The sequence below is a fragment of the Haliotis cracherodii genome, unplaced genomic scaffold (genome assembly GCF_022045235.1).
Source record: "Haliotis cracherodii isolate W230 unplaced genomic scaffold, xgHalCrac1.p SCAF_13, whole genome shotgun sequence".
In the NCBI taxonomy this organism is placed as follows: Eukaryota; Metazoa; Mollusca; class Gastropoda; order Lepetellida; family Haliotidae; genus Haliotis; species Haliotis cracherodii.
Genome location: NW_027266268.1, coordinates 17152852 through 17163858, shown reverse-complemented (window position 1 = coordinate 17163858; position 11007 = coordinate 17152852). Strand labels below are relative to the sequence as shown.

Genomic DNA, 11007 nt, shown 5'->3' with positions numbered 1-11007 from the left:
ATAAACATTATGACGTCATCATGCTTTGTTAGAGCCGCTTCACGTGGTGTAGGTACAGTTTTGTGATTCTAGCATCTCAGATGCCAGCCAGAATTGTGTTATGCTGAGTCACCCTGTGTGTCGTAGACCATGTTGTTTTACCGCAAACTGGTCCTTGATATCTTTTGCGTTGAGAATAGACAGGGACCCAGTAGAATTGGCACCAATTACGTCATAATCTAAGGGGGATAACTCAGGCCTATTTCGCTCGTAAAACGAAGGCCTCATAACGGCATATCACTTTCTCACTATTGTGAGCTTCCTACTTTCACTGTGAAAAAAATGAGTGTATATTTTCAAACACAGATACTAACTAATTCTAAAATTGCATTTTGTTTAGAAAAAGAAAGAAAGTGATTTTTGCGTGTACACTTCCCCTTTAAAACATCGTACCGAGATCTATTTCGCAAGGCCGTATTGAGCAATGACTTATATATTTCAGCCATACACTAAAGGACAATCCCCGCTTGAAATGGCACTTTGACAAACACGGGTAAATAAGCTTCAAGTTCAGGAGGGGTGGGATTTCCGAACTGTGTCATGTATGTTCCCATCACGTGATCCTCACGAGATGTATTTCGCAATGCTGCATGCATATAGAACGAGATCCGTGTATACTGAGGGTACAGACAAGTTTAGTGTGTGTTATTCCTTAGACTGACGCAGCCATGATCGGGTGAGTGAAGCTTCATTCACTTGAATGTGATCTTATTACAAACTGAATATGATGAGTTATACAGTTGCGTTACATCAACTCATTATAAATATAACGGGATCTTGGCAGATTTGTATAACTGTAATAATATGTATATTGTTATAGCTCCTAATGGATTTATTCTCTATCATCAATTATTGTCGGATGGTTCACATGTAGATCTGAGGGAGAGCTGGTCTTTAGAAGCGAATGCTTGTCATAAGAGGCGACTAACGGGATCCGGTGGTCAGGCTCGCTGACTTGGTTGCTGCATGTCATCGTAACCCAACTGCGTGGACCGATTTTTATGATGTTCATCACTGGATTGTCTGGTCCAGACTCGATTATTTACAGACCGCCGTCATATAGCTGGAATATTCTGAGTGCGACGTTTAACAACAAACAAACGAACAAACGAAAGTCGTTATAGTGAAACATTTTTTTAATTAGTTCTTGAATGGCTTAATGTACCTTTCAGGCACCGAAAATACTGATAATTATATTTAAGTGTTACAAAAATTATATTTTGCAAGGTGCTTTTCTTACAAAAATAATCAGGCTCATATTTGTATTTGTAAACATATCTGGTTTTGCAGCTGTAACTGAAAGATAACTAATCTCCAGACAAAATCCCAGCCCGCCCCCGAATATCAAATGGTTGGCAAATGTAGCAAGTAACCCCAGTCCTGACTGGCGAGTGATATGTATTTGTTGTGACTAATCCGTAAATTTATTAATAAAATCTTAAACAGCAATGATACGTTATAATAAGTTACAAAATGAAAGTGTCAAAGTGACGTGGCTATACTATAAGTATGCCCCTTTTACAAATAACATTATGAATAGTGTGACAGCGGTATTCAGTGAATAGTTCTCTTTAGCCTGGATTCTCCATTGCAGCGGTATTTTCCCTCGAATATGCTTTGTTGTCTACCGTGGGAGAGCGACGTTCTTGTGGAAAATGACCAACACATTATGTCATTACAGTCATGGAGTCAGTTGTCAACCCTCAAGAACAAAAAGGGAAACTAAAAACACGACTTTGAAATGGTGTTTAGTCACTGTTACAAGTAGTCATTAATTGAATGAAGTTGTGTATTGTATATGTGCTGGCAATAATTAACGTTCTTACGCAATGTGAACACTTCGCATGAATAGTTATGTGTTAGAATTCAAAATGTCACCGCCAGAATATTTCGAATATTCATTGAATAAGATTTCATAGGGCTTAAAAAGGTAACATAGAGAAGAATGGCTAACTGAAATGATGACGCCAAGTGTTGGCAAAAGGGTTCTATAATGATGCCTGCTCTACCGGTAGAATTCATTAAGACAACGATGATTCTCAGATGGTTGTTCTTGTAAGTTATGCTGCTCGTACTTACATACATGTACATATAAATATTTATTCTCAATAATCCTATTGAAAAATCAAGATGACATTAAGTTCTTGTTAATAATAAGCACATCTGTGATACCTCTTTGTCTGCCCCAAGGTTAAAACTGAAGGCAAAGTATTCTAAGACATAAGACTCACTGTTATATTGTACATAACCGTGACATTGCTGACTGTATTATAAAACAACATTCATCCACACACGTACCGGTATCAGGATCCGTAGGTCGGGGTTTGAATCCCAGATGGGATCAATCACAAATCCGATCAGTAATCCTTTCACCAAATTGTGTCGGTTGCAATTTTGCTCATCATGGAAGGGGGACGCAGATACAATATTGTAAGAGATGGCAATATTATGAGATGGCATTGGATAGAAGCGGCACAATTCTTTCCATATTCATAAGAAATCTCTGCCAAAAGCAGAGTCGATTGTACGATTCCGGCTATATCATGAGCATGTGTTTATGAATCACTATCAACTAGTGATGATACAAGGTGTTCGCGAAAAGGTAAGCATATTCAACCTGCTGGTGGCACCGGTCACAAACAACATATAATCCTACGCGGTGCAAGAAATGGGGCATCAGAATGTGGAGTCCCCTCTTAAGCTGACAAGCCATCCTGTAAGTGGTTACATGTTCTATGTACGATTGCAGTTTGTACGGGTATTTCATGTTTATCTAACATATGTAATATAGCTGTTACTGAAACATAATCTACCAAATCTGATCACCTGCTCCATTAAGTCACATATTACTACCAGCATCGATTGATGAAATACTTAAGGTGTCAATAGTTAGATTAATGTCTTCTCATATAAACCATACATGAACTATTTATTCGACTTTGTATGTCTAGTATTCCATGCACCTTCAGTAAACATCATCTGAGTGCATGAACGTCTGTCTAGGAAACTGTAGTTGTGAACCAGCACAACAAACAGATTCAATTGGGTGCATTAACAGTGCACAATGGCGGTGTAAGGTATGTGAATGGCTCACAGGTATAACTCGTTCACGGGTGAGTCACTATGTTGGACCTTTTATTGCCACAGACCTAGTTAAACTTAACATACACAAAGAGACTTATGAACAGTATCAATTCGGCTAACCTTGTAGCGACAATATCTTCTATTCGTCCTGTTGAAAGAGTAAAAGCCTGGCAACGCTTTAAGGCTCAGGTATTGTGCCATGCTGTCAGTGAACTCCACAACTCCATTATATGGCTTGAGTGCTCGGTAATGGTCGACCAGTCGGTGCAATAATTAGATTAAGTGGGTCCCTTCAAGGTGTGTGCCGTAGAGACAGGCACTTTGTATAAGGTGAGTGAGTGAGTGAGTTAATATTTAAGGTCACATCGGCAATATTTGAGCCATATCGTGACGAGACAAAATTTGACTTTAATAATATTTGTAAACTGTATAAAATTCTGTCGGCGAAGGACAGTAAAACAACTAGATTATCACAGACATATGTTTAAAACTAGTACATAACCACACAATATGACAATTCATAATATTACATTAGATAAAATTTGGCTATATATCACCGGTAACTAAAGTGAGGTCACCATACTGGGTACCATGGGAACTTACAGTACCTTTGCTACCTGCATGGACCCCAGCAGGATTTACACCATCCCTTTAGTCACTGGCGACCATTGACAGGGTTTAGCCGGAGATTTAAAATAAACAAATATAAGGTTCAAAGTATACTCCGATACCAAACTAACTCACAACATATTTTTATGTGATGTTTGTGTATGTGTGTGTGGGTGCTTCAACAGTACATTTGGTCATTATCTGTAATAAAGTGTGATAACAACATTCACTTTATTTACTAACTGACAAACACATTGCTTGTCCTCAATTTATGTACTTGTTTGACCAATACCATACAGTACTCATGTTATTGCCAGAAGGCTGACAATTCTCCTGCTGCTTCTTGGGACGTGCGGTGTGTCAGGGTATGGCGAATACCGGAAACGCCTTCCCAATGGAGAGAGGGTTCCACATCCTTGCAGAGCCAACTTCTACTGGCATGGTCTGGGCCACATCAACGCTCTTGGAGGTGGAAGACGAAACGACTTTGGCAAAGACTTCGCTGCCCATGGACATACGGTATGCTACTGATAATAGTATTAGTTTAGTCTTTCTTTAAATCTAGCGACCGATTGGTGTATATTTTAAAAATTACAATTGAGGAAAATAATAGTAGTCTCGTGTCCATACTAAATTTCCATATCCTGTGATGGGATTCGAATGGAGGCTCTTATATTTTATCCGAGGTCGAATGCCTTCTCCAATGACCAAAGAGGTTAATTCCAGTCAGCACCGACAAAGTAAGGGTGTCCGCGCCCTGCTACAAAGGTATAGCTGTAAAAATATGCTTATACATTTTGCGATCAGTGTCTTGTATTTATAAAACTAATGAACAAAATAGTCATAGTCCCGTGACCATCTGTCGCAAAATGCAAGTTTTCAGTTTATTTATGTTCATAATATTTCATATTCTATGTATCAAGTGGACACAAGCCTTGTGCCGGTTAGACTCTGATGGCGATGGAATGACCAACGGTCAAGAGTTGGGTGACCCAGACTGTGAGTGGATTGCAGGCAGTGGCAATGTCCCTTCCAGGACGACTCAGATAACGCACCCAGGTATGCAGCATAAAGAAGATTTATTTTCTTCCCACTAAATATAAACTTGGTGATTCCAAGTGCCACTCACTCATGCTTGCTGTAAGAGCCGACTCAGAGGACCTGTGGTCAGGCTCCGTGGAGCGTTGAGTATCAAATAAATGGCCCTGATGATGTTCAAGCCTCTGTTGATACAGCTGGTATATTGCTGACAGAGAGGTAAAATAGTTAACTACCTGACTGTTATTATTGGCATGGAACTATGTTCGCAGTCGTCTTTGAAGTTAACTCGTTCCTTAGCTGTGCCAGGATCAGCTAATCGTTGATGCGAATGCTGTATTAGCCCTCATAATGAGCCCAGTAACGCACAGGATTTGTTTCTTTGTTGTTTGAAATATTCAAGCTATATTTATATATATGACGGTGGTCTGTAAATAATCGACTCTTGAGCACACAATCCACGCAATTGGGATACGATGACATGCATCAACCAAGTCAACGAGCCTCAAGAAACAAGCACATTAGTCTCCCCTTACTAGCAGAGTCGCCTCTTACGATAAGCATGGGTTGATGAGGGCCTGTTCTTACCTGGATCTTCACGGTTCATAAGACGATTCATGAAGTCTTTTATGAAATGTGATAATTCGGCATTTTGGTGAATTTTCACATTGACCCTGAACAAGAGTTTTTGTGTGATTCATCTTGAAAGTCATTATGATCATCCTATATTCACCAGTGTCATTCGTCAGGTGTAAATAACGGGCATGATGTCACTTTGAAGACGTTTTATTAAGGACTCGGATGGTGTATTGATACGGTAGCAACAAAATCGTTTATATCCTATGTGCACACGTTTACACAACGTTTGTTCGGTTTGTGGAGAACGACCTTGGTTTAATAGTGATTATTAAATATTCCAGGTGTTTGTGACCCCTATAGCTCCGCCGCGTGCGCAACTAAGAATGATTGGGTGTCGTGCAAAGGGGCAGAACTGGAATGTGATGCAATCAACTCGCCAGGTAAGTTCGTTGATCAATTGATGACCAAGTATCCTTTGCATTTATTCCATCTGTCTGCCTGCCTGTCTATGTACACAAGAAGAGAAACTAACTTGTCTACATTATTCATCTCTGCCGCTACAGATGTGCTTAACTTCACGATTCGCTTCCCTGAGACGGAAGTCCCGGCAGAGGACACCACCTATATGTGCATGATATTCGACGTCCCCTCTGACCGCGACTACCACTACATTGCAAGCAAGCCTCTCATCGACAACGACAACGTCATGCATCACATCGTAGTCTCCGGTTGCTCAGACACGACAGGTGCGTTGCAACAGCCTTAAGTTGACAACAATTTGTTGACGGTTTCACCGCAGTGAAAAACACTAAAAAACATAAGATAGAAACATTTCTTTTGTACGATTTCCCTTTGCAATGTGTGGCGATTCCGGGTGAGGATAATGGTCGCAAGAGCCGCTTTAATGGGCGTTAGGTTCGTTGACGCGGTTGACAGAGTGTCAATTCTCCAACATTGTACCCCTGTCGGGGAATCGAACCCGGGTGTTCGGCGTGACGAGCGAACGCTTTAACCACTCGGCTACCCGACCGCCCTGCTTATAATAATTTGAATCACCGAGTTGTTTGATCCTGAGTGTGACGTTAACCAAAAAGCAAGCAAACAAATTGTATTAAAATTTCGATATCTCTTTCAAAAAGGGTGTAGTGTATACATTGATATGCATATTTCTGCTTTGCAGAGGCACTTCCAAACGCACCATACAAATGCGGCATGGGTGCAGGGAGAGGATGCACGACTGGTATAGGAGGATGGACAGTTGGGTCTCCTGGAGAATGTCTCAATGACAAGTTTGGACTATCATTTGGAAAATCAAAATTTACCCGGTTTGCCCTTGAGGTACAAGTGACCAATATTTCTTTGGTATATTTTGTTACTTGTTTTACGCTGCAAATATTCTGGACCTGTCTGGACCAGACAAATTAGTAATTCTCGTGTGCCCCTCTTCTAAAGTGGAACCCCTCGACAGGATTATGGTGTGTATCTTGAATCATACAGCAGTGTAAATCCACCTATCAGATTCTCACGGCTTGGAACCTTTACATACATGCTATGGGATAGACCATTCTCACATTCCATCGATCCGGAAAATTGTTCATTCATCTCTGTCCAGATTAAAGAGAGTTTCCGTGTATTTTCTTGTGGATTAAATGCTATGTAACCTGTTGAACTGACAGTGCTGAAAGAATGTGGAACCGAACGCGCGGAGCCATGCCAACCCATCACGCCTGACAACAACTTTCTCTTCCACTGTTAATTTCATTTCCATTCTCTTTTCTTTAGTTTCACTGGAACAACCCGAACGAAGTGAGTGGGTGGAAGGACAGTTCAGGAATGACCTTCTTTTACACTCCCAAACTGAGACCGAATAATGGCTCTATCATGTCGCTCGGACAGTGGCATCTAGCAATACCCCCTGGACGACCGGAGGTCACTTTCAGAGGGGAATGCACTTCTGACTGCACTCAAAGGTTGATGACAGAGCCCATCTATGTCCCAACAGCCTTGAACCATATGCATTATTTGGGTAAGTAATGCCTATCACACTTGTGGTTCACATGGTTTTCGTTATTTTCCTCCCTTCAATTGAAACCAAAGTGGATGCGATTCGCTGTGTCGAACAGTTCAAGTACCCTTGAAGGGGGTGTCCCTCTACCATGTCCTTTAAAGGCACCACAATATGTGAATAAAACACACCTTTTGCAAACCTTCCTAAATGTGTGTGGCGTTAAGCAACAAATAAACCTGATTCCTTAAAGCTCACTTAGGAAGGAAAAATAGAACAAGTCTCTGATCTACTTCAATAACTTATAGGCTAGACTGTTAATGGAATGTCTCGAATATAGTTGAATGAAGTCCATGTGTCAAGCATGTCAATGGTTTTAAACACCTATAGCCAGTGAAAACGATGCTTTAATATCTTGACATTAATTGTTCAACCCTGGAAAAAAATTCCCTGTTAAACTATTGAAGACATTGGCAACATGAAAGATGAAGGATGTTTTTAAACATCGTGATTGAGTGAGTGAGTGAGTGAGAGAGTAGGGCTTTCAACGATATTCCATTTTTTTCATTTTTTTTGGTTGTGAAAACAAAATCAGTGTGCGAATCAACCTCGATCATTTAATTGATTCCTGTCATTGTATCCAAATAGCGTCGGTCGATGCTCGAATATTGGTCGAATATTGTTGTGTGCGACGTTAAACAGCACACAAAGCTCTGGTAAAAGGATTGTCAATTATATACAGAATACTGTTATAAAGCTGGAATATTGGCAAATCATGTAATCGTCTGAAACCTCAAAAACGGGTCTGTTTCTCAAATTGGAGCATACCACTAAATATTGCTTCATTTCAACATTTAAAAGATTAATGCTAAAGAAACAGACTAATTTTAACGTTTTTGGCGTATTGCTAAAATGTGGCAGGTTTAGTGGGTCACATACACGTATGAAACTGTGTTGACTAGGAGACTGGCGTTAATAGTCACTTGATAGTCAATGTATATGTTTATCGTTACAGGCAGAGCAGGATTCGTAGAGCATATCCGAAATGGACAAAGGCTCCGCTATCTGACCAATGAACCGGAGTACAGCTATGACAACCCTCGCTACTTCCAGTAAGAAATATAGAGTACCGAACTTAATATTTGGAGATTCCGAACTAGAATTGGTCCATAGCAACAAATGCATTGATTGTGATAGGCGACTAAATGGTTTGGGTTTCAATGAATACCAGAACTTTCAACAGCTCAGAACTAACACCCCTTTGTTCATGTCACAATCGAGACAGATTCCCACCTGCCCATAAACGATCGTCAACTGGTCCGATGTCTGATATTGATATTGACGAACCAGCTATTGATGAACACACAATGCCATTGGGAAAGTGGTCAAATGTATATTTTTGATAACACTTTCTCAGTAAAGTACAGATTCATGTACTTTTTTGTTGGGTTGAGTCCCGTCCGGGATTCGAACCCACACTGCCAGAGTGAGACACCTAATCGATGTGCTGGCGATATAACATTTGTTATTTGGCTATTGATGCATTAGGCAGACGCCATTGGATTTTAGCTTGTTTGTTTGCTTATTGTGCGTGCCAGAAAACATAGTTTGCTTTTGTTTTCATGTATGTGTTTAGGAAAAACATTATTTTCCTGTACAATGAAATATATTTCGTTCACTGTAAGTACCGTCACTGTTTTCTAGGTTCTCTATCTATTAGTTAATTGGAACTACATGTAGTCATCTAAAGCGCCGCAATCCTATGTGCAGAGTTTTGTCCCTTTGGACACAATCATCCAATCGAATGAAAGTGGTTTTGTCCAGACAATGTTTCTATGCTCTTGTGTTACACCAAAGTGGCAAACGTCTGAGACCTGCGTCACACAAGCCACAACAAAACTCAGTGTCAACAAAATTATCATGATTGTTAATGGTTCCCGTATATCTGCCATCGTTTCTGTTAACGAAGGCACCGTTTGGCTAACGATAAAGATAGTACATACTGTTCAAAGATAAACTATTTTCAGTGATATAACCATCAAGGATATGACGAATTTGAATCGAGATATATAGAAAAGGCAGTCCACCAAATAATGATGAACGTTTTTGTCAGTGTTTAACAAGGTCATGTGAAATGGGATTTGACGTCGCCTTCAATATTATTGCATAATTATAGCAACGTGCATGTGTGTGTTGCTGCGTGTACTCGTCCTGACTAATGCCGAGTTTATAGTGATAGCCCACTGAGATACCATGTCGCAGTTTAACATAAATGTACCAAAGGGTACAGGGTAACAACATAATGCAGGGTAACAACAAGTACCATCTTTAAACGTATTTTGGTATGGTGCGGCTGGAGATCGAACCCCGAACCTTCCGATCTCCGGGCAGACGCGCTACAACTGGACAACAGAGGCGGTAGAATGTGTAATAAAATTCGGATGTAACGATCATCATTTTGTGATACTCTGAATTGCCTTCATTTTTTTAACGCTCATACTTTTTGTCACTACAGATTTGACGAACCAGTTCAAATTCTTCCCGGAGATAGCTTAGTGACCACCTGCACATTCCAGTCGACATACAAGAAGAAATGGGTATTCTATGGCGATGCAACATCTGATGAAATGTGCTATGGGTTCCTGTGGTATTATCCCGAGCACGCTCTGAAGAATGGCAATTGCGTGTCGTGGAAAAGCATCAACATGTGTGGGAGTGAGAGCATCACCGTGGAGAATTGCAACATCTGGGGATTTCTATTTCAAGCCGATGCTCAGTCTAAGGCACTCTACAAGGCAGTCGACACCAACTGCATTCTCGCTTCCAACATGTGCACACCTGAATGCAAGATGGCGGTCTTGGACTACATGCAACATCCATGCATGCGTGGAGGAGATGCCACAAGCTTTATCAGACATTTCTCGCTAGATTCAGTACCCGCTCTGGCGTTCCTGGCCAAGCTGAGGATGTGCGATGTCAAAATGACTGACGTTGGCTTCCCAACTTCCGGTGCCACAGGAACCAGTATAGCTTCCTTGCTGTTGATCATGTTGGCAATGCGCGTGGCATAGATTCAAAACACGTGCTGACGTATTAATCATACAAATGCTTTTGTTTTAAATATGTTTTCTCAAATAGTTAGCATGTATTTAATAGCATGTACTTATGAAATTATCTTTCAATGACTCATTTCTCCAGTAGTCCTACATTTCGGACAATTACAGTTATGGAACCGACCATTTGATATTATGGGGTGGGCTTGGTATTATGGGGTACTTCAAAGAATTGAGACACTGTCCGAATTGAGTCCATTTAAAAAAAAACGCTTCATGAATACGTTTTTGTTTTTCGGTTATTAATTTGTGTGAATAGAGCTACACATTGTTGATATTATAAACTAATTCTTTTATGCACAGGAAATAAAGAATTATAGCTCACTTATATTTCGAGATTTTTTTACCTCCCGTATATATTATGCACTACTTATGCACACTTTAATGAATGACTCAGCAAGCGTTTGATATTTCCTCTGTCAAATCTACTTTGTATACAAAATGTACTTTGTTAGATGCTGGATAGTTGTATTACCTTGGCTGAAGGAAACTGACTTCAGTTTGAAAACATACTCGTGTATTTTTTCCTCGAATTTTGAA

At 40.3% G+C, this 11007-nt stretch overlaps 1 protein-coding gene across 2 annotated transcripts; it reads left to right on the top strand.

Annotated features, from left to right (window-relative positions):
- The first annotated feature begins 606 nt into the window (after window positions 1–606).
- On the top strand, window positions 607–10791 carry LOC139459683 (DBH-like monooxygenase protein 1). Of its 2 annotated transcripts, none has more exons than XM_071241302.1 (9): window positions 607–715; window positions 4050–4251; window positions 4656–4791; window positions 5691–5789; window positions 5913–6095; window positions 6530–6687; window positions 7132–7375; window positions 8370–8466; window positions 9870–10791. In XM_071241302.1, the coding sequence occupies exons 1-9, from the start codon at window positions 708–710 to the stop codon at window positions 10423–10425; spliced, it is 1683 nt and encodes a 560-aa protein (XP_071097403.1). In that variant the 5' UTR covers window positions 607–707; the 3' UTR covers window positions 10426–10791. The 2 variants fall into 2 exon arrangements, with proteins under 2 accessions (XP_071097403.1, XP_071097404.1); XM_071241303.1 differs by having other exon boundaries at window positions 612–715; window positions 4053–4251.
- The last annotated feature ends 216 nt before the right edge of the window (window positions 10792–11007 follow it).